At 40.1% G+C, this 23,609-nt stretch overlaps 1 protein-coding gene across 4 annotated transcripts; it reads left to right on the plus strand.

Annotated features, from left to right (window-relative positions):
* Window positions 1-530: 530 nt before the first annotated feature.
* On the plus strand, window positions 531-19,301 carry SNAP23 (synaptosome associated protein 23). 4 transcript variants are annotated; one of them, XR_005828931.1, is made up of 9 exons: window positions 531-655; window positions 8,223-8,327; window positions 8,901-8,942; window positions 10,669-10,717; window positions 11,237-11,354; window positions 14,713-14,865; window positions 15,428-15,572; window positions 16,503-16,599; window positions 18,085-18,167. XR_005828931.1 is itself a non-coding variant. In XM_040601275.1 (8 exons), the coding sequence occupies exons 2-8, from the start codon at window positions 8,271-8,273 to the stop codon at window positions 18,148-18,150; spliced, it is 630 nt and encodes a 209-aa protein (XP_040457209.1). In that variant the 5' UTR covers window positions 532-655; window positions 8,223-8,270; the 3' UTR covers window positions 18,151-19,301. The 4 variants fall into 4 exon arrangements, 3 of the variants coding, with proteins under 3 accessions (XP_040457209.1, XP_040457210.1, XP_040457211.1); XM_040601275.1 differs by lacking the exon at window positions 16,503-16,599 and having other exon boundaries at window positions 532-655; window positions 18,085-19,301; XM_040601276.1 differs by lacking the exons at window positions 531-655; window positions 16,503-16,599 and adding an exon at window positions 920-1,120 and having other exon boundaries at window positions 18,085-19,301.
* The last annotated feature ends 4,308 nt before the right edge of the window (window positions 19,302-23,609 follow it).

Raw genomic sequence — 23,609 nt, forward strand, 5'->3', positions numbered from 1 at the left:
GACAGGGTTTAGTGGTGGACTTGGCAGTCCTGGGTTAATGGTTAGACTCGATGATCTCAAAGGTCTTTTCCAACCTAAACGATTATCTGACTCTACAGGCTCAAAGAGCGGCTTCGATGCCGCGAGAGCTGCCGGCAGGGAAGAGTCACCGCACCCAAGAAGGCTCACGTCTCAGGAAAGGCTATGGAAGACGGGATCTGTCATTCCCAGCAGCAGTTTCTCCTTCTGCCCCTGCTCTCCTCCTGGTGACAGGCACGGGGCGGACGCGCTTCCCGCAGCCATCCCCGGCCGGGAGCCACCGGGCCGCCTCTGCCCGGCGCTGGGTCCCACCGCGCCCGCCGCCACCGAGGCCGGGCCGCGCGCTGCCTGCCACGGCCAGGGGCGGGCGCTGGCGCGTGCGCACGAGCCGTCGCGCGGCGCCACGCCGGGTGCTCGGAGGCTGCCCGCGGCGCCCGGCGCGCCTGCGTCCTCCCGCCACGTCGGGAGCGGCCCGCGGCGCCGCCTCCGGGGGGCGGTGCGGGGCCCCGCTTCCGGGGGGCGGGCAGCGACGCGCTGGCGGGTCGGCGCTCGGCACCGGCGCGGGCGGGACATGGGCTCTTGAGGGGGGCGGTTCGCCACAGCGCGGCGCGGTTGGAGAGCGGCGGCGGCGGGGCCGGTAGGTGTGCGGTAGCTGCGGCTAACTGGCTCCCTGCGCCCCGGGCGCGGCAGACGGCTGGCGGCTCCGGTCGGCGGCAGCCTCCCTGCCGCGCAGTGCCCCGTGCGGGGCGGGCCCGGCCCGGCGGGGGCCTCTGCGGGGTGGGGCGGGGCGGCCGCGCTAGCCCAGCTGGTGCCGCCCTGCCGCGGCGGCTGGGCCCGCCGGGCTGCGCGGGGGTAGCGGGGCGCGGGGCGGGCCCCCCCGGGGGATCCCACGGGCCCCCGCCTCAGGCTCTCCGTGCCGGAGGCCGCGTCGACCCTCCTCGGCGGGGGCCCTCGGTGCTGTTTCCAGGTGGTTTTCACTTGCCTGGCGAGGGCCCCGGGGTTGGACTGTCGGGAGGGTACAGCAGAAACCCCTCCTCTTGGTACGCCCTCCTCGCCTTCGGTGTCATGCAGCCCTGAGACTCGCCGGTGAGGTGCTGTTGTGGTACGTGGTGAGCAATAAGCACCGAGATTAATCTGTACTTTTGTGCTTCTCTTCGTTGTACATCTTGATGCCCTTGGCGCTTCTGGGAAGCTAATGAAGGGTCAGCTTTATTTTTCATTTTTTCTTTCTCCTTTTTTCACTTTCGTTTGTGTTTTGCACAACAGAAGTTATCAAATCAACACACGTGATTTGATGACCTAAGAAAATGAGCTAAGGAAACTTTGGAAATTTCTTTATACAACTTCTCTAGCTGTTTACCTTCCTCTTTTTCACCCTTTTAAAAAGGATGGTAGGTGCTCAGCATTCAGAACTATGCAGCTGGGTATTGCTTTACTTCTTCTTCATAAACAAACCAGATTTTGTGCTGCAGAGAGAACAGCTCTGTAGGAATGTGTTTAGGGATAAAGGAAAAGCCTCCTGTAATGTCAATTGCTTGATTCATTGACTTGAGCAATAATTAATTGCTTGCTGACAGTCTAGTGACCAAACTATATGCCTGACTTCCTCTGCTCTGCCGTTTTTGAGGTACATTATTATATAGCACAGTCATTAGAAAAAAGTAGGATTTGTTACTGTCTGTATGTGGATCTAGGGTTGATTGTTGGTTTGTATTGGCCAGTAACTAATTTGGAGGAGGTATCACGAGGCTTTTCCAGGAACAGAAATGAATTGTTGAGACAAGTATAGAACTGCACACACTCCACAGAGGAGGTGGCATTACTAGAGCCTATTCTTTGTGTTATCGCCTCTGTGCAGTGTGTTCAGGAAGCAGATAAGACAAAGCAGGAAGCATGCAAGTAGTGTCTTATTCTTGCACCCTGGCCTTTTTCCCCAGGGTCACAGATGCTTTATTCATTTATCTTGTAGGCAGTACATTCTGGTGCTGATACCTTGTACCACCCTGCATTAGCTGAGCTGAATTTCAGCTGGCTAACAAGTAGGATAACTGTGTGAAGCCAAGGGTTTAAAAAAACAACTCCTTTTACACTAGTGATATGAAGAATTTGGAAGAACAAAAAAACCCCCAGCCCTAAGTAATCTAGTTTGAAAACCGTCTAACTTCTGATCTTTGCAAGAATGCACAGAAATTTCATACATTCATATAACATTCATGGTATTCGAATAATACGTTTTCATGATTTTGTCACGATCATTTCATGATCTTTTGGGCAAGGCAACAAGTTCCTTTACAAGAGAAGGAACCGAGAGAGATTCCATGATCACCTGAGGCTGTACCAATTCACTGATGGCTAAAAGTATAGCTCGTGTGATACTGGCTTTCAGTTAACTGCTGCAACAACAAGGTTGTGTCACTTAGTTCTACCTTTGTGCTAAGATTACACAAAATGAGGCATAGGCTGCATTTCTCAATCATACTTTCAGAGGTATTGGTTAGTAGGTATTATTTAAGTTTTCTTTCCTGGTATGTATATGAAACATTCAAGGAAAGAACTAGTCAGATGAGGATTGTAGGATTTTAAGGTTTAATACTTTGGTATTCTTACTAGTGGATTATTTTAAAAGAATAAAGTACAAGTATTACTTTCCTTGCAGTTGTATCTGAATTGAAGAGGTAGTCAAATATAGTTATTTGGAAATAGAAAAGGTAAGATTCTTTCATATCATGACTGTATAAAAATGAGTTAACTTGAACATAATGTATGAAAGCTTTCCACTCAACTCTCCTACATTTAGTTCCTGACTGCCAGAAACTTTTGCTAGACTTTGAAGAGGAAAACAATGTGAAGATATAAGCATGGAGTCTTGCTATAACATGTTGTAGGAGTTGTGGTTTTCATTCACAGCTTGGAAATAGCTCTTTTGAGAGAGAAAAAAAATTATTCTGAAAGCAAACTTAAAATGCCTTATGGTGTTTTGGCATTAAAGAGATAAACGTACACCAACTTCCACCTCTCATAGCTATTGTCTTCCATGGCCACAAATACTATGCCAGTTTCTTCTTCTGTCACTTTATTTACTGCTCAGAAGAAAATTGCAGACCTCTTATTCTCCATCTGTGGAACCAGGCACCAAGGCACAGCCTGCTGTGTGCTATTGATATTATCAAAATATCTAACAGGAAAAAAAGGAAATGTTATCATTGTTATCAATGTTATCAAAAAAGTTATCAGTGAAGGAGGAAGAAAAGTTTGTGATACTGTTTTAGAAGCATTACTTGATAGAGAGGGGGCTAGGTTCAAATAGAGGGCCCCCAGGTGCTGAATAAGGACTTAATTTATGATATTTAGCAACTGTGATGGATCTATGACAAGTTTCTGAAGGGCATTAAGCCTGTCAGAGGCACAAAACAGCTGCATGTTAGCCAGAGATGGAGGGCAAAAATCTTGGCTTTGTGAAAGTGCAAGCAATCAGAACAATTCATTGGTCTGGTGCAAGTAGGCCTGTCTGGTTTAAGAAAACTTGTCACCATAGAATCATGGTGGTTTGGATTGGAAGAGACCTTAAAGATCATCTAGTTCCAGCTCCTCTGCCACGGGCAGGGACACCTTCCACTAGACCAGGTTGCTCAAGGTCACATCCAGCCTGGCCTTGAACGCTTCCAGGGATGGCAGCCTCTTCCTGCCTGCAGCCCTATCCAGGTGCGGACTGTGTAGTTGCAGTTGAAAAAGCACTTTCCTATGCCTTGTGGTGCCCTGCAGTTGGTGCAAATTCACAAAGATTGGTAAGACACAAAGTTCTTACGAATTTTTGAGTGCTTTGGGTAGCACAGCCTGAGTATGCTGTAACTGTTGTAAAACAAGGAAGTAATTTTTTGTTTTCCTAGAGCTAATAATCCTTAGAATTGCTTTTCAGCTAGTGCTGAAGAAAAGCAGATTCAAACTGCATGTAAATTGTCTACTATAGATTTCATTATCTTGGAAGTGTTTTATAAGCCTCAGGAGGTTATTGGGATTGAAAAACCCTTGAAAAGACTACGCAACCTCACTGTTATTGTGGCTTTTGAAACTTGTTTATGTTGGAAGCTGAGTGTTGGCATAAATAGCTGGCAGCCAGTTTACAAGTAATTCTGAATGAAAAAAAACACTTGTAAGAAAAACCCTTAGTGGTTCAGTGGAGTATCTTAGACCAATGACAGAGACCACAAAGAAAGATTTCATGTTAATTTTTTACTGTGTGGTCTGGGGAGACAGGTGGCAAAGATGACTGTTGTTGCAGGCTGCAGAAAACAGTACTTTGATCTTGAGGCTCTGTCAATTCAGATGCTTAATTTTTTTTCCCCTCAAAGTTTTTAATATATCTGTTGTCAGGGAATCCCAGCCAGAGAGCTGCTGTTGGATAAAATGAGCCTGCTGCAGTAGTATGCAGTAATGGTGCTGCTGTTGCACTCAGTCTTAAGAAAATTACGGCTTGGTAGGTGTTAGCTCTCAATTCAGTAGCTGGGGTAGGGGCAGAACTCTGATTAAATACTTGTGACTGATCCAGCTGAAATGCGGTAATGTGAGCAGCACTTTGCCCAAACAAAAGCTTGCACTGTACTCTCACAGGATCACCCTACTGCTAATGTAGCCGTAGCCATAGTTCACATCAGTCTGTGTCACCTTCCATTTTTTTCAAGTTAGACCAAGAACCTACTAAGATGCTTCAGCTGCTGTGTGATTGTGTTGATTAACCAAATAAAGATCTCTAAGCCAGTGATTCTTTGAATTGGTCTGGCACAATGCTAAAACCAGCTCAAAAGTGCCCGTCATGTCCCGTGTTTTCTTGCAGGAAGTACCTCGAGGTTTTAAACAGTTCTGTTAAATCACCTTTGCTGTGTGTTTTCCTCATCCTTGTCCTACCCAAGTTTCACATAAGAGAGTGAATGTAAGGCTTTTCAGGAGCCATGATTGAATGTGTAGTAAATGGAAAAAAGTCTGTGCAGACAAATTTATTTGCCTTACCTCATTGTTCCTCTTGTCCAAAAGATAGAAGTAACTTAAGTCTAATCCATCCTCAACTGGCTTGGACCATAATATCCTAATTTTAATATGCATTATAATAGTGAGTTGGTAGGATGGCTAAGCATAATATGAATAGTCTTATGAAGACATAACATCTTATCTAAAGCTTGTGGCTGGAATTGCTATTTCAAAGCACTCTTTCTGCCCCTGCAATCTCCAAAATAAAACACAGCAGAAAAGAGAGATTCTTATCATTTGCAGGTCCTGTGTTCATTACCTTGATGCTCTTGTTTTTTTGATGAATCTTCCTTTTTAGGATAGTGATGATGGCTGACAGTCATAGTTATGATGAATGTGTTAGTCTTCTAAGTTTCCTGGTAGAAAAGTTTTGAGGCCCATTACTTCAAGAAAAGGTATTTTTGTAGCAAGCTTAGTTATGCATACTCTGTAGGTGCCACGTTTTCCTACGCAAGAGGTAGAGGGGGAGTTGTGCTGAAATATGTTTAATCCTTGCAGTTTGGCAACTGAGTATATTCTGCAGAGAACTTCTTGATAACAAAGTAAATACAGCTGACAAACTTCCTTCTTTGAAGGAGTTCTACTTTATATGTAGACATATTAGTTTCATGTTTAAAACTTTCCACTTCAGAGAGAAAATAAACTAAAATAGCAGATTATTGTTGTAATATAATTCTAAAGTCTCTTTTTTTTTTTTTTTTTACATTGCGACTCGGATTTTTAAAATGGTAGGAGAGGGAAAGCCACTAAATGTTGAGCATTGATATTAAAATAAATGCTTGCCTTGGCGAATCGTGCATTATAATAAAAATATATGCCAGGAATACTTTAGCCATATTGAATATTTTCTCCCTGAATATTTTGTCTTTATTAAGGAATCTTAATACCTTGGATATAAAATCATGTTATCATATGCTATTAGCTTAAGAGCTGGATACCTCAATGGGTGCTTACTATTCCTAGGCAGAAAGATTAATGCATATCCTTTATGTATGTATGCTGTGTTCTTTTGGAATAGTTGAGCTATTATTTCAAAACAAGGGGCCTCATCTTGGGTGTTATAACTTCTTCTTTAGAGATATCTTGCAATGAAGGCATCTGCTATATGCAGCTATTTCAATTAGGTGTGCAACTATCAAGTATGTACTTCAGTCTTTGGGAACAGGCATGTCATTCCCTTGCCTCAAGAAACTGTTATTGTGTAGTGTTGGCTGCAATGTGGCTCTTCAGTAACTCGATTACAGCCTCTGAGCTGGGATTACATCATACAGCCATCGGTTATGCTTACGCTGGTACATGAACTCCTAGGTAGCCTGAACCCACAGCTGCAAAGGGAAGTGGGACACCAGGGCTGCTGAAAAAGAAATCTGCAGCTCACTCTGGGAATACAGCTGCATTTCTGGCCCTATTCTGCAATTACAGTGGAATTGTTGGGAAGCTGTTATATTCAGAGGGTGGGGACATCTCATCTTGCAGAGCAAAAGGGATGTGATATGTTTTATGGCTCCAAGCTGCAGAAGTACCTAACCGTAGCAACCAAAGTAGGGAAAGGCTGGCCAAGCCTGCAATAATTACAGTAACTGAGATATTGCTGCTTTGGTGCAACTATATAATTGAAATCTTATCCTGTTTCTGAATATTAAATAAATGTGAGATTTTCATCCAAAGAACCAGCTTGATAGCACTTTCCAGTGCAAAAATAGGTCATTTCCTCCCTGTCCTTGCTTTACTAGTCCTTAGCTGTGTAAACCAGCTTGAAGGGCATTCTCAAATTCAAAGTTAGGATTGAGGTGCCCAAAATAAACCTTATGGAAGGAGCTTAAGGCTGTGAATGAAAAGGTAAGTCACTGATTATATAATGATATTGGACTACTGCAAACTGAGCATTAGAGACCTTGTGTGAGAATGCCATCATGTAAAAAAAAAAAGTCAGACAAAAAATAACATTTGTTGACACCTACTTAGAAAAACCTCCTAGAGCTCCCGTCATAGGCTGAGGAGATATGTCAGACCTGCTGAAGTATTCTCTGCATCCTTCAGCTGTAAGGGATTAGGTGTCTTGACGACAGTTGACTGTCGGAGGTCTGCACGTGTCCTGCAAAGAGCTGTTGTCTAGCTAATAGCTGGGCGAGTCTGCATAAATTGCCCTCCTAGGGGCAGTTACTAATTTTATGTCTTAGAAAATACTGACCTTGTAGGGAAAAATGGAACATAGAGTCAAGCAGGATATTTGAAGTGATCTCAAGGGATAATGTGAACTTAATGGGAAGCTACTAAGGTGAAAGAGCAAGAGTAAATCTAAAATTAAGGGAAAATTAATAGATTAAAAAAACTCTTATTCTCAGCTTATGTGCTATCTCATTAAATACTTGTATAGCCTGGGTGCTCTATATTCCCGTTGGTAGGAATGCTGGCTTTACTACCATTCCTCCAACAAAAATACAGATTCTTGGCTCTGATAAGAATACAGTTATTGATGGGCTTGCTTTTTTCCCTTGTCTCCTCAGGCAAAAATGTATCTCCTGTTTCTAGCAAAGGTTAAATCATGGTGTGTTGGGACTTCAGTTATCAGAATCTTGATCCTTTCTTTATTACGAAAAAGGTAGATGTGAAAAACCTTTGCTGGAGTTGCAGATGTACCATTTAAAACTTCTGCTGATCCATTTGCATTTGAAGGATTCACCATACCATAAGAATTAATTATTTCTGGAGTGTTACTGGAACCATTTTAGGTGGTACTTGGGCAGTGAAAATGTTTTCCCTTCTGTCTGAATTCCCTCAAAGGGAAGAGGAAGAACACTTAAAGTTTTATGCTAGTAATTAAATGCCTTAATGAATTTCTTTATGGATTATTGGGTAAATGAATGTGCTTTTCCAACATGGAGAAGCTTTTTTAAGACATTACTTCCTGATTTGTACCCTAAACTAACAATAATAGAATATTCAGAAAGTCTTTTGGAAAGGAAACTATTTTACCTACTGATTATTCCTACGTTTTTCTTAGCTCCTCTCTTAGGTCATATCAGTTGAGTAATTCTTTCAGTGCATTCTAGTCCTAACCAGGTGTTGTACCAAGCGGAATGAAATGTATAGGCTCTCATTCTTTGAACTGTCTTCCAGTTTAAACCGAAAATACTGATAAAAAGGTAATTCTGATGCTTAACTGGTATCTCTTATTACAGGGGGAAGATTCTATTTAACGTGACTACTTGAAGTAATAGTTCCTCATCATGGCTGAACTATCGCATGAAGAAATTCAGCTGAGGGCCAACCAGGTCACTGATGAGGTAAATATTATAGGAGGCCATCTAGGATTACAGTACTTACCTGCCAAGATTGCAGTATCTTTTTAAAATAAAGGCAGTCTAAGGTAGTGATTCTGCAAGGGTATTCAAATGTTTCAAACTCTTGCTTTACTCGTTAAATGCCAGAGCAAAAACTACTCCTTCCTGAAAGTAAGAATGGATTTAAACTTCTTAATTGTAAAGCCACCTACTTGACTGAGTACTGATCACCCAGTCATGATTACTGAGACAACACAGGCTGGGTACCTGAACTATTTGTAATCATGTTGATACTTCATGACTGTTTTAATTAACTAAAATTCATTTGAATATATTTTGTTTCATAGTGACTTTCAGATGGGATAAGCAAAGTATGAGCAAGTACTAAAAACCAAGGGGTTATGCTACTGAAAAAACATCTCTGATGTGCTGCCAGTATGATTGTGTTGTAGTGTGTATTACAAATAGGCTGATGAACCTCTGTATACTAGTTGCCTTACTGCAATGAACTGGTAAAAAAGCTTTTCAGACACTGATATGTACTGTTAACACACTCATTTAACATTCTCTTTCTAGTCTTTGGAAAGCACAAGGAGGATTCTTGGCTTGGCCATTGAGGTGAGGAAAAGCTTTTGCATTCCCTGGGTATTTACTAATTTTAGTATAAGAGGCAGCATGTTAAATATCATGAAGTCATCTTAATCACTTTTTTGTCTTTCTCAAACTGAGATACATATTTCATTATTAGAAGTTGCTGATCTAATTTAGTAGTAGGGTCGGAATGACTTAAACCTAATGTTTTTCACACTATGTAAATTCAAGGATCAGTATTCTTTTTACCTGTTTCCCTCCTAAGCAGAATGGACTAATCTCCAAATGCTACAGATCAGTCATAAAAAATATTCTGTGATGGTCATTTATGGCTTTGGCTGCTGCATCACTTGCTTCTCCTAACGTCTTCCATTTGTCTTTGAGCTCACTTTGCTTGTGAACAGTGTGAAAATGTCTTTTTGAGGAGGAGGGTGGAGCTCAGTTGGGTCAGGTAGTAGAGGGTGGGGTTTGTTTCTGAACAAAAGTAGTTCTACATACACCTTCCTACAATCTGTTAATCAGTTTTAACTTTAAAGGTAGTTAAGTATGCTGGTTAAACTCTTTAACGCCCTTGTACATGACTTAAATCTGTATTTTGCGTTTATTTACATGACGTGTGAGAAATCTGTTCCTCTATACTTGTGGCGTGCATGCCCCATTGCAAAAATGACTTGATAATTTTGATACTGTAACTTGAAAAAAAACCAGAACATGTTGTTGGTAGGGAGTAAAATAGTTGGTAGTTGGTAGTCAGCTCTGGTAGACTTAACAAAGCTTGACTGGTTCAGCAGGACAGTTTTGCTGGTACTTGGATATGCCATAGACAAATGGGAATCCAGAGGCTAAGCAATAATGCCTTTCAAAGCTAATGTCCAGACTTTTAGTGCTGAAGAGTTGAGACAATTTATTGTGAGTGTCAGAACATTAAAAAAAAATCCTGTGAATAAGGAGCCTAAGTGTTTGGTCACTACTGCTTTAGAGCCTGTATTCACAGTCCAGGTAGCAGGCTGCTGTGGAACTGAGGATGCTACTGTTGTCAGTGAGGCATTTGAACCAGCATAGCCTAATGAATGCTTCTCAAACACAAACGTTAAGAACATGTAATGAGCCACCATAATTTCTCCTGATATTATAGTCTGGTGATTCCTAGAAACTAAAATAACTCCTACCATACAGCTGTATGTTGCCAGTTTATGGTAAAGCATTGGTGTGACTTGCACGCTAGATTCTCGAGACTTTGAGGCAGTACTATGATATATTCCTCAATGCTGATTTGTTTTGCTTGCCTCTAAAACTAGTGAACAGCTATTCTCTTCCTGATCTCTTCTGCTGAATTCTCAAGAATGGTTTTGCAGGCTTTGTTTTGCTTTGTCTTACTCTGTCTTCTAGGACTAAAGGCCTTGTCAGCCCTAGTGAAGGGCGTAGGGATAAAGAACAAACTAAATACTACTTTTCAGAACAAGGCACAGCTAGGTTTCCTTTTTTAGCTTGATATTGTCATAGTTCAATCTATTACAATTAATGTTATCATCTTGTAATATGAAAAAACCTCACAAGAACCCACTGATTGAGATAGGCTGACAATCTCACCTGTTACACTAACATAGGGTCTAATTTGAAACTTAGCATAATTTTACTGCAGAATGTATTCTTAGGATAGTGTTTTATTACAAACTCGGTTGCCTTATCAAATTTCCTATAGAGACCTGCTGATTTAGCACTGCTGTATTGAAATCTGTTTTTGTTTCTGCAGTCCCAGGATGTTGGTATCAAAACTATTACCATGCTGGATGAACAGGGAGGTGAGTTCTTCCTCCTTCTCTAATACTAAAAATTTTGTGACTAAAAAAGGATTATCATTCAAGAGTTGTTGCTGAAGCTAAAGGCTTATTAAAGACTACTTATGTGAACATGAAATTTGCTGATCAGTTATTCCCGTGTGCAGTATTTAAAAGAGGTTTTTAAGTAGTTGAGAGATCATGTTAGTTACAAGTAATACAGCTCTGCTACAGAAGCCCATCCTTTCCACCACAGCATGAATGTAACTGTCTGCATTTACTCTTAAAAGCAGCAACAGAAGTGCTGCCCTAAGAATAGGGGCGAAGTATCTTTAATGTGGTAAACAAAACTTACTACTCGGTATCTTTCTAAGAAATAATAATAACAAAAGAAAAAATTTAAGTCCCAGAAGGCAGGAAAGAAAAAAGGCATTAGTTTTGGTGTAAAGATAGAACTGAAACTTAGAAATTCCTGCTTGAGAAATATTAATATCCCCCACCTTCCCCCAATCTGTTTATTCAGGTTACTTGTTTCTCTTCTAGAACAACTAAATCGCATAGAAGAAGGTATGGACCAGATAAATAAGGATATGAGAGAAGCTGAGAAGACACTGACAGAGCTCAACAAATGTTGTGGGCTCTGTGTCTGTCCTTGTAACAGGTCAGTTAAATTGGTACTTTTGTCTGACGTTCTAGAATATTCCCAATAGCTACTGTATGGGAGATGGTCGCTAATGAAAGAGCTAATTAAAAAATGCTGGATCTGTAGGAAGGTCAACTATTCTGGATCATAGAGCTGCATCCGATTAGAATTGTATGAGAGTAGCTAAAGCTTGCTTGCATCTAACTGTATACTATGCCCCTTTCACTGTAAATAGAGCTGCTGTATAACATCCTGCACAATTGTGCCCGAATCACCTTAAGGCTTATATTTAATGGAATACTATCAATGTCCATACAGATGAGACCAAGTTGGACTGCAAACAGCTATATTTAAATGCTTGTCTGTTAGAAATTTGACTCCAAAAATATTTTTTTTGCTAAAGTACTTTGGTACTAACTTAAAAGCAGGAAAACATGTTTTGGAGAAGGAAAGTAATATTGATTCTCTAGGCATTTAAAAATTTTTCATGCTGTAGTGAGGAAGAGTAGGAGAACAGACGATGTTAAAGCTTTTAATCTCTCACTGGTACTACATAAACTACCTCTATAACATCAGTGTTACAGCTACCACATCCAAGTCAGTTAAGATTAATCTGATCTTTTCTATGGCACTTGATTGATGCTGTTTAGGTGTTTAGAAGTACAAACAATGATCAGAAATCAGTATTATAAGGAAAAGTATTTTATTTAGAGGTGTGCTAGCTTTATGTTTAGCCAAAGTATCAAATCAATTTGTGTGAGTTGGATGGGATCATAGTTCTTCCAGCTGAAGGAGAAATAAGTTAAGAGTTTGACCACTGAAGTGAATAGTGGGTGTGTTCACTTTTGCTCTGTAAGCATGAGCGAAAAACATTGTCATTCAACTGAGAGATAGGAATTTTTACCTAAATTTCTTCTGGGTGTAGCTGAGTCTGCTTATCCAACAGAATAATACTTTGAATCACTTAGGATAGATGGGAACATGGACTCCAAGGCTGAAAGTCGTAGTGCTTTAATATCTTGGAAAAAACAGTTCTGTCCTGACCTCTGGATAGTGTCCTTTCTGTTTTGTATTAGTTTTATCAGGCTGATGGACTCTGAGCATTTTGACACTCGGTCTTTGTTTTCTGTATTTGACAGTCTTATTTCACTGAAGCTAAGCTGCTTATTAACACTGAGCAAGCTCAGAATTTAACTCTTGTGGCAATAAATGGATAACAATAAAAGAAATAATGATTTGTGTACCAAAATGGGCAGTAATGTATAGAAAAAACCACTAGAGAAGAAGAAGCTGAATGCTTTATGTATATCTACTGGTACACCAGTTTTTCTGTCAATGTCAGAGTTATTTGTCTAACCAGTTATCTCCAAAGCTTTTCATTTTTTTCATAAAGCTAAATTAGAACAGTTGCTGAATTAAATATTGCTTTTCACATTTCTCCTAGGCTTACATAATTCATTAAGGCTTTGTGAGAACACAAAATACTGGCAGTACTCTCATCTATGTACTAATAACAATTTACCTGTTTGCTGGTCTTTACTATTCTTTCTTCTCTTTTCCATTCTCTCCTAACACTGATGCTTGCTTTCTAAAAATGAAGACTAGGATAAGAAGCTGTATTCACTTAACTGGTGAAAGCGGATTTTAGGACAAGGTCAGTCTTATTAGTGCATTTAACCAGCTGTTTGAAGTGGTGCTTCTATTGGATTTGTGCTTGCCGAATGCATGATGTCTGCATGCAGGTCTCCTTGTGACTGTGATGTGTTGTAATGCTCATGTGAACAGAAAATGTCAGTTACTACAGAGTGCATTAGCTGTGGAAATGCTCAACAACTGCTTGAGCCCTTGCTGGTTTGACAGGTTGTACAAAATACCTTACTCTTATAGAAATGAAACATGAGAAAAGTGAATGTAATTTGAATAACGGCTCTTAAAAAAAAAATATCAGGTGGTGAGAAGCTTTGTTCTTAACCGTGCTTAGTTTGAGCAACAATTCTGTTTCTAGTAGCCTACTTCAGATGTGCAAATAGTTTTCAGGCCACTTGTTTTAATGCAATAAATTGCTCTGTTACCTCTGGCACCTAAGACTTTGGTAATCCAGAATCCAAGCATACAAAGCACTCCTGCTGTTGCAGCTTTAGTATGAATGAGATAAAAAGTAGAATGCTTGATCTAGTTGCAGTAAACATAAAGATATCTTCAAGCCTGTGTATGTACCAGGAGCTAGAATTGAGTAGTTTTGTTTAGGATTCTGCTGGGTGCTACAGTTCCATTATAAACTGGGAAATTATTCCATTTCTTCCTCTTGATGTATTCCTGTTAGGTTACTTTTCATAAGTTCTGACCTATGAAATACAATTTCCTATTTTGGTTACATAAATGGCAGAAGAATGAGGGGAATATTTCTTCATTACAGCTAATTTCACACTTCAAATGTGAAACATTTGAGCTACTGAAAGGCAGTATAAATAAATTGATTACCTGTAGTTGCAAAGTTAGTTGTTCTGAAAGACACTACAGACTCACCTTCACAGGCTTTTAAAGAGACAGAAAAGTAGCAGCGGAGTCTGGATTATCTATCTTAAACCTGAAAATGCCAGCAAACAAGGTGACCATGAGAATATTCTTCTCAAAATGTGTTCTTTAGAGTTCATGAGAACTGACCCCCAATTTATATTCAGGTTTTTTTCATTTATATTTTCTTCCCCTCTTGCTTTTGTGGGTCTGTGATTCTGAGATTACCATAAATCAGAAGAGGAAAAAAAATTAAAGAAAGTACACTGACATGAAGCAATTTGATTTGCCACTTCAGTGGAGTTAGTACAACTGAATTGCAGAATGAAGGAGCTATTTAAACATATTTGCTGTTATTTCATAGTCAGAATTAACCTGAGAAGCATTAACTTTAGAAAGAAAGATTTGGCAACAGAAAATGTTTGACAAAAATCAGTAGAGATTAATGATTTTGTTGCATACTGTAGCTGTTTGTATTTGAGGGGAGTATTTTCTTGCATCCCCATTTGTTCCCTGAAAAGTAAGTAGTCCTGACTCTAGGCTAATTGCTGTTGTAAATGCAACTTTATCATATGACCATGTAAGCTTCCCCTCTTCTGGTTAAGTATATTACTTTAAGGAAATTACCATGCTTGTATTAAAGCTTAACACTGAATTAATCACTGTCCCTAGAGTAACCCAGTTGTATCTGGAGAGTACAAACATAAGAAATGCTATTGTATAGACAAGGCTTTGTCTATACAAAATCTAATGTCTTTCAAGCACAAGACTTGTTTCTGAAAATCCTTGATTAGTACAGAACTTCAGTCAGGAAGCCATATTTCTGATGTAGCAGCTCAGATTTCTTATTTTTACGGAGTAGGACGAAGAACTTCGAGGCTAGCAAAGCATACAGAGCAACCTGGGGAGATGGAACAGAGAACTCTGCAGATCATGTGATATCCATGCAACCAAGAAGTATAAATCAACAGCAGCCTCAGAACTCTGGAGGACCAAGTGGTGGATATATTACCAGGTTTGCTGCTTCATATTTCTCAATCTCAAATGCAGAAATCCTAAGTTACCAGTTGTCTGCTTCTTTTGGATGCATTTCAGGTAAAGTTGTTAAATAGTAAGTTTTCTCTGCTGCTTGGAGGAGCTGTTACTGCTTGGAGAGGAGATGAGATACCTGTGCTTTCAGTATTGTAGTGCTTATCTTACACTTCCATTTTTTTTTCGTAGTGGTGGTATTATCAGTCTGTTTCTGGATGTGAGGACTTAATGCTCAGTTATTGAGGGGCTTGTTAAAAAATACCAAGTACTCTTACTGTCATAAAAGATATTTGAGACAAATTCATGTCTTAAGCTTCTGGTAGCCATTCTTCTGAATTTTAAGGCTATTTTTTGTAATAGCAGCTAGCTTAGTACCATTTTTGGTGGGCTGCTTGCTTGGAATAAGTGGAGTTTTAAAAGAGGGGGAAAATGTACCTTGGCTTGAATACATTGCCTGTCAACGAACAATTTCTATTAAAGTAAATTGAGGGTAGGGAAAAGCAAGTTCTTGATTCGTGGAAACATTGTCTTAATTATTTGAACAGGATAACAAATGATGCCAGAGAAGATGAAATGGATGAAAATCTTGCTCAAGTGGGAAATATTCTTGGGAATTTGAAAAACATGGCTTTGGATATGGGCAATGAGATTGATGCCCAGAATAAACAAATAGACCGGATAAATGTAAAGGTAAGTGTCAAGGGGTGTTCTCTGCCTTCAGCTTAGAGGTTGTAACAGAGAAGTTATAAGGAATGGGTTCACTGTCTTATCTACCTGTATTTACAGTAAATATGCATTAAGATTATACCATCCTCTAGGTTGCAGTGATTGGAGCAAAGCATACATCTTGGCGTTTGGATATATAGCTGAAAATTCAAATGCTTCAGAGTGTCAGTAAACCTAGATATACACAGGTCACAGCTTACTCTGGAAACAACTACACTTTATCAGCTCAAAAGGGCAGACGTTTACTGGAGGTATAACTGGGGGATTGTTGCTTGTAGGGAATCTTGTATGTGGTAGGGAATAGGTATTTTTAACAGTAGCAAGATTCTTCTGGAATTTCGGAAAACTCACTATAATCATTGAACGTAGAATAAAACACAAGTAGCTCACTACCCTAATTCTTATGAACAAGTTAATGTTGGGGCTGGGGAGATGTTGGAATAGTAGGTTTTGTAGGTGCTCAGGGACATGGTCTGCCTTCATCTGCACGTGAAGTTAGTCATAGCCAGTAACATTTTTTTATTGCTTTAAAGGTTAACAAAACAGGTGAATCATTTATAAATATATTTTGGGGAATTTTCTTTCAGAGGCGAAGTTAACCCTACTTTTAGAAATCCTCATATTCTGAAAATGAATGGAAGCTCTTTTACAGGCATCCTGGTTAAGAAAGGAAATGAAACCTTTAATGAATAGTGTATGTTAAAGATTTTTTAAAAGCAGAAGTGAATACCACTTGATGTAAATTATAGTATTAAGACAAAATGGGAAGTTAAAGATACCACTGAAATGCCCAGTAAGGTTAAAAGTAAGAGGAATGGAGTTTTATCAAATATACAGAGCTAGTCTGACACAAATGCTGGTTGTACCTATGTCAGCATCTCAATTTTTGTCTAGTAATTTAGGCATTGGAGTATTAATAAGGCCAATCAACATGATCTTATGGAAGATTACTGCAGTTTCAGGGAACACTGAACGACAATGAAGATCTGAGGTGATTGTCAAGTAAAAGAAGTCAAACTTTTTAAGGAACACTAGAAAATTTAATCTGGTTTTAAAGCAAGGTGTGAAATTTTTACAGATTATGAAGTGGACTGAAAATTTCCTGGTCAAACTAACTGCAAGCAGGAATTACTGTTTTTAGCAGTAGTGTTTCCAGTAGCTTCAAGCACATGTTTTGGCCTGATGCTTTTTCATTTTAGTGGTCTGAATAAATCTTGATTATCAGGTCTTACTATTAAAATATGATGTAAACAAGTTAGAATTGCTTTACAAAACAGCAATAAAAATAGAAGTGCGATTCCGGGCTCTGAGACTGGCAGCCTGTCTCAGGACATTTAAATTAAACCTTTTTTGCTGATAACTGTTTCTTAAATCTAGTGAACAGTGTGGAAACCGAATCAAAATGTTGAGGGTAAATTTCCAAAGGACAGTATAAAGAAACAAAGAGTAGTATTAGGCTTAACTTCAGAATAGAGTTGATGCTTTTATTTTTACTTTAAAAAAAAAAAAAAAATATGAAAAATTCCAACTCAGCGGGGAAGTAAATAGTCTTGACTGGGTGACTTATATTACTGTCTTTTCCTGAGAAGATGATCTAGTAGCTAGGTCAGTGTGTTTCCAAAGTGGTGTTAACAGGTTGGGTTCTCACTCTTCTGTAGTAGATTCTTGCCCCTCCCCAGCCCTTGACCGGAAGAAGTTCAGGAAGGAAAGAACCGCAGGGAAGGGCTAGAACTGCCAATGCCCTCTTCCTAGCCCATTGCAGGATGGAAGTGTGACATGGCTGATGCTAGGCACAGGTAGAGTTCTCAGGAGTTCCACTCATGGTGAGGGTAGAGACTACTTCTGTGCTTATTGCCCCTCCTGCTCATTCCCCACTGCAGGGTGGATAATCAGGGAATTTCAAAGCTGCTTATCATACCTTTTGGTAAAACTGTATTGTGACATTTGTTTAGCTTAGATGCTGTGGCTGACTTTTTGTAATGGTAAAACAATTATAAAGTGCTTTTTGTTTACAGATACCATAATATGACACTAGGACACTGGAGGGCATGTGGATTAAACCCAGGCATTTTAATTTTGACTTTATGCCCATAGGTCATGTCCAGTTTTGACTATTACTTCTAGTCCATAGCAACAAAGCTGCTCTGTAGAGGTCATTAAGCTGTCTAAACATTTGGAAAGAGGGAATTTTTATCCTCTTGTTCTGTTAATATACTTCCTGACTTGCTGAGGCAAGCTGCTCTGTGTTTTGAGGGTCAGCTTAAGGTTAAAAACTGCTTCGCCTGCTTCAGTTTCTGCCAGAATTGACAGCCTATGCTGTCTAGGGCAGGAAAAAGAACTATTTCCAGCTTATAAAAGTTGGTCTCCTTCTGTCTGCCACAGTGAAAACACCCTGCAATTCAGAAGTTCATGTCAGTTTGAATTTTGAAACTATTTTGCATGGAGTCTGCAAATGACCTGTGAATTTCTCTTTCAGGCCGATACAAACAGGGAACGTATTGAGCAAGCCAACATCAGAGCCAAGAAACTAATTGACAATTAAAGCCTGCTGTCATGGTTCAATGACATGGTCTCTCCAGCTGCAAGCCACCATATTCATGGATCTGTGAAACTTCTGTTCTGAAATAAGAGGGGCTGGGAGAAATGAAGCAGTACCCTTTCTATAGGGATTGATTTTCTTTTACGTTTTTATTGCTTCATGTAAACGTGGCCTTGACTCCAAGAAAGCAGCCAATGTAACTTCCTCCTACTCATCTGCCTTCATGTTCTTTAAACTGCTCAGGGCTAAAAGGTTATGGCTTTGAGAATCTTCTTGCATGCTTTATTCCCCCTCCCATCTCTCTTTTTTTTTTTTTTTTTTTTTTTTTTTTTTTTCCTGCACCTAAAATATAGTCCTTCATTGAAGATGAACAAGCAGGGTAACCTGAATTCACGGTTGTGGAATGCTGGAGAGGGCACTATGCACTGTTTGAAATACCTCATAAGTTGAGTGTCTTCACTAAAATAGGGACTTAGTGAATATTGTCTGACTTGTATCTCTAGCAGGCTAACCATAGTTTTACAATCCAAACCACATAATTGATTTGGGATTGAGTTTGTGGATTACAGAATTGAAGAGGCCCACTACTTAAAGGTTGAGGGTTTAAAACACTTCCTAACCACACAAACGTTACAGGTAACTGAAGGGATAGGCAGGTTGCCATTTCTTTACTATAAATTGACGTTGATTTGGAGGTCATGACTAGGAAATTGTGCTGCATTGTTCTGATAGTTGTTGTGTGTATATATGCCTGATCTAAACCCCCTGCACATGTGAGTAGAAGAAAATAAAACTATCTCCTTGAAGTATTTATTTGATGGAAAATTTTATGCCCCACGTTTAAAAGTTAACTCTTATTGTTTGAATGATGCATCTTCACTGGAAGAAACTGAATAGAAAAGCATGCAGCTTTCTCACATCCCATATGAGATTCTGTTTTGGCCAGTTTTCGCTGGAGTTCAGATTATGCCTTTTTCCAGTGCAAAATGATGACTGAAATGTGGTGCAGAGTTTGCTCTCAGTGGTGACTTTGGGGGAGCTTCTTAAACATATAGAAAACAGAAGCTTACTATGAAACTTCTTTGTCACAAGTCTGGAGGAAGCAGAACCTATTTATGAACTGTATGCTAGTTCTAAATAAACTAGTTCTAAATGGATTACTGACTGGCTTCTTATTGCAGACTTTGGGACTGGCAATTGGAAATACTGCACATCCAAGTTGCTTGCAACATAAATGTTCCTGTTCTGTTGCAGAATAGAGGAGTTTCTGACCAGGTGAGGTAAAGCTGTCTTCTGATGAAGAAGAAAAATATTTTGATTTTACTGTAATATAATCAGATTTATTCCCAGGATTTTCTTGTAGTAAATGGCAAGTGACCTGTATAATTTTATCTCGGAAATATATTACGCCTCTTTTAAAGGTGAAAATGATGCTTTGGACTAACCTGTGATACTCAGTGTTGGATGGCAAAAATACTCAAACAAAGTCAATTGGAGGAATAACTAAGACTAATAGCATTATGGCATGGCTTTTTGGAAAGACAGTCCACAGCATCCTGTAGCTGTTAATAATGAATCCTAGGGCTAGAGAGGTGACACTAATCTACTGAAATGTAAGACAATATTAAGTGTTTTGTTCTCTTTTTTTTTTTTAGGAGAAATACAATTGTTATTACTGGCAAATTCTCAGTTCACTTCCAGAACAACTTAAAGAAAAAAAAAAAGACGACACACACGTGCACACACAAAACCCAAACCCCCCACAAACATAAAAAAACCCAACAAAACAAGCAGGGAGAAAAACTGACGAAAGGATGGAGCTGATGCATGTAATAAATAGGCCAATGCTAGACAATGGTAATTGCTGGAAAACTAATCAAAAAAACTAGTCTACCCCATTAGAAAATGAAGATTATGTACTTAAAAACACAAGTAGCAAAGAAGTACTTTTAAGAACATCGCATACTGCATTTCTAACGAGCGGGTATGGGAAAGCATAGGGGATTTGTATGCTCAGGGGTGTTTTTGTTCTCCTTCGAGTAGTACAGAAGTCTCCAAGGTGTGCTGCTCTGACAGATGTGCTCTGGAGTGGAGGATTGTGCCAAGGCACTGTGGGGAACTTTCCATGAATCTGCAAAAAGGAAAAGCGAGAGCAGAGAGATGGTGCTGCAGCCCCCCCTCCTTTCAGAGTGGGAAGTGGTGTGTCCCTGGGAAGTGTCAGTGCTGACTCGGCGATCAGGGAGGATGTTCCCCTAAAATCCCATAGAGGTGAGCTCCATAGTGGTCATCGCCTTCCCCCCCACCTTCCCCCCCCCCCCCCCCAAGAAGGACCCTTGCCATGGTTTCCACTCAGCCAAAAGCCAGAGCCAGAAGGCATGTGGTGGCCCAGACAGCTCCCAGGTGAATGTGCAGCTGTCCAGGTCACATGCTGCAGGGAGTCCCTGAGCCTGTCACTGCTGCTGGGGGGCAGCTGAGGTAATACCTGTGTGAGATGCACAAAAAATAACACCCTTTATCACTGAATGTGCTTAAAAAATATTTTCTCTTAGAAATGTCTGTCCTGGTTTCAGCTGGGATGGAATTGATTTTGTTTTTAGTAGCTGGTGCGGTGCTGTGTTTTGGATTTGGTGTGGGACAATGTTGATAGCACACTGATGGTTTTGGTTGTTGCTGGGTAACAATCGCGCCAAGGACCTTTCAGTTTCTCAGGCCCTGTCAGCCAGAGGGCTGGAGGGGCACGGGAAACTGGGAGGGGACACAGCCAGGGCAGCTGGCCTGAACCAGCCAAAGGGATATTCCATACCCTAGAACATCATCCTGAGTATATAAGCTGGGGGAAGAAGAAGGAAGGGGGGGAAGGTTGCCTGTTAGGTCATTTGTTTTCTCAAGTAACTTACATGTGATGGAGCCCGGCTTTCCTGGGGATGGCCGATCACCTGCCTGCCATGGGAAGCGCTGAATGAATTCCTTGTTCGCTTTGCTTGTGTGTGCAGTTGTTGCTTTACTTTTGAACTGCCTTTATCTCAGCCCATGAGTTTTCTCACTTTTACTCCTCCAATTCTCTGCCTCATCCCAAGGGGGGGGGGGGTGGGGGGGCGGGGAGTGAGCACGCAGCTGCGTGGGGCTTGGTTGTTGGCCAAGGCTAAAACACAAGTGTTTATGCTTGGTTTCCTGTCCTTGAAAAACTTGGCAGAACTAGTTGCTACTCTGCAACTAAAAAGTTTCCCTTCTATTTTTATTTCACAGAAATCCTAATGTTAACAAAGGAATGGGTGTGGTTGGAAAGACAGGATTTTTTTTAAAAAAAAGAGGAATATTTTTTTAAATCTAGTTTTCATCCCCGCATAATCAACATCACCTAACTTCAAACTATGAAATGTGTCCATCTCTTCTTTGAAAGGCCGTTATTTGAAATGGGACTATACTTCAGGATGATAAAGGAACTAAGTAAAATAACAAACTTTCCAGTCAAGTATTGGTAACAAGATTCCTAGCAAATACCTAGATAGTAAATGACTAGATTTCACCTACTGGTATTACAATCTCACTTCCAAGGCAATTTAAATTGTATTTTTTCTGATACTACAATGTTGGATTCCCAGAATGCCTGGGGGCAGCTTGTGTTGACTTGCAGCAGTTTTGAGCTGCAAGAGAGAACAACATACCTGGGAATGGCCTGGAAGTACTTCTCATGTAGTATATTCTTACCCATAACTGGGCGGAAAAAAACTGGGGACAGCCTGCATATGTAACTATTCTGAGCTTGCAGCACGTCCCGTGGGTATGCTTAAATGACGATAATTGGTAAAATCAAATTAACCTATTCTTTGATAAAAGATTAATTAAGCCTTTTATTCAGGGGTAGCTATAGCATGAACTGCAGCACATGCTGCTTGTGCAGCCACTTCCAGAACCTTCCTCTGTGAAGGCTATACGGTGAAACAATTTGCTGTTTACACGGTGCTGTGACTTGCAGTTGCTAATTCACCTTTGCTGCATTTGGGAACGGCAGTGCACTATCTAAATGTTGAATAGATGCGTAAAAAGTCAGTTTTACCCCAACGAAAAATTGAAAAGCCAGTGATACAGAACTGAAATAAAATACATTAATGGTTTATGTTGTTAACTAGGGTCGCATTTTCTACCTCAGTCATTCCAAAACAAAAAAGCTTCTAGTGTAATTGTGTATGGAAATAAAATCGTTTTCTAGTCACCTGTTGTAGAGTGAGGGTGATAAGGGAAAACTGAGAAACTCCCAATATGAAACTACTAACAGATTACATGCAGTGCTGAAATGTACAGAACAGTGTTCTACTAAGTGACTCAGTCACGGTTATTATTGCTGTGGTCTAAAACATGTGAGGGTATTGGCCAGCTTTTTTTCTTGAAACAGAAATAGTCTGTCTCTGTTCTGGTACAAATTTGGTTAATCCAGGACTAACTCAGCACCGTTCAGTATTTTGCATGTTTTCTCCCTTTTGCTTTACAAAATTTTTGATAGCTGTCATAACTTCAAGGTAGGAAAGACTAACAATAAGTAATTGAAAGGTTTCTAAATGTACTAGCGATCATATAAGAGAAATGTTGACTTTCTCAAAAAATGCCAAAAGCAGTGAGATTTTTTTTATAGCTATGCTAACTACATAATTTCTAAATGTTCTGATCTACCATCTCTTCTTACACATCTTTGCTGAATAGACAGAAGAATCCTGATAAACAAATGTTAAATGAGAGAAGCAGCATGTCTGAGCAGATACTTCCAGTTAAAAAAAAACCAACCAAACCCAACAAAAATCCACCACAGCACAACGTTGCCAAGTGCATACATATTGATGACAGACCATGCCCTTCGTAGTCCAGGTTGGTGAATGCAAAGGGGGACTCTGTTAACGGAGGGGCTTTGTTCTCTGAGTGTCTCGCACATGGCAAATCTTTAGGAAAAACAGCTAATACTTCAAATGGGCTTTAGGTACCAAATGGAAGGACCTGAAATTTAAAACAAGCCTGAGGCTTTAAACTATTCACTATTCATTTAAACCATTTGCACATCAGAATCTGTGAAGTCTGTTAGTATGAAGCTGAATAAATTTCTAAGTATACTGGGCCTTGTATTATGGTAACATAGGATGTGTTCTTAAATCAGTTCTCTAGTTGTCTTGCAAATCAAAGTAGCCTTGTAAGCATTGTCTGCAGTCAGCTACCTCTTAGAGGAAGTTAGTAGTTCTTCCATAAAGTAACACCTAGAATAGGGGTTCTCACATAAAACTAGTTCCCTGTTTAACGATGGATCACATCCATCCTTTGAATAAGGAGTTGATGTTCCCTAAAAAACTTTTATAATAGTTATCACTATGTAAGCACTGAAATAAGACAGCAACGGGGTCAGGAAACTAGATACCTCTTCTGAGCATCTTATAAAAGAATCACTTATCACTAATCTCATTATAGTTGTTACGTTGAGG

This window comes from Falco naumanni, chromosome 7 (assembly GCF_017639655.2).
Source record: "Falco naumanni isolate bFalNau1 chromosome 7, bFalNau1.pat, whole genome shotgun sequence".
NCBI lineage: Eukaryota > Metazoa > Chordata > Aves > Falconiformes > Falconidae > Falco > Falco naumanni.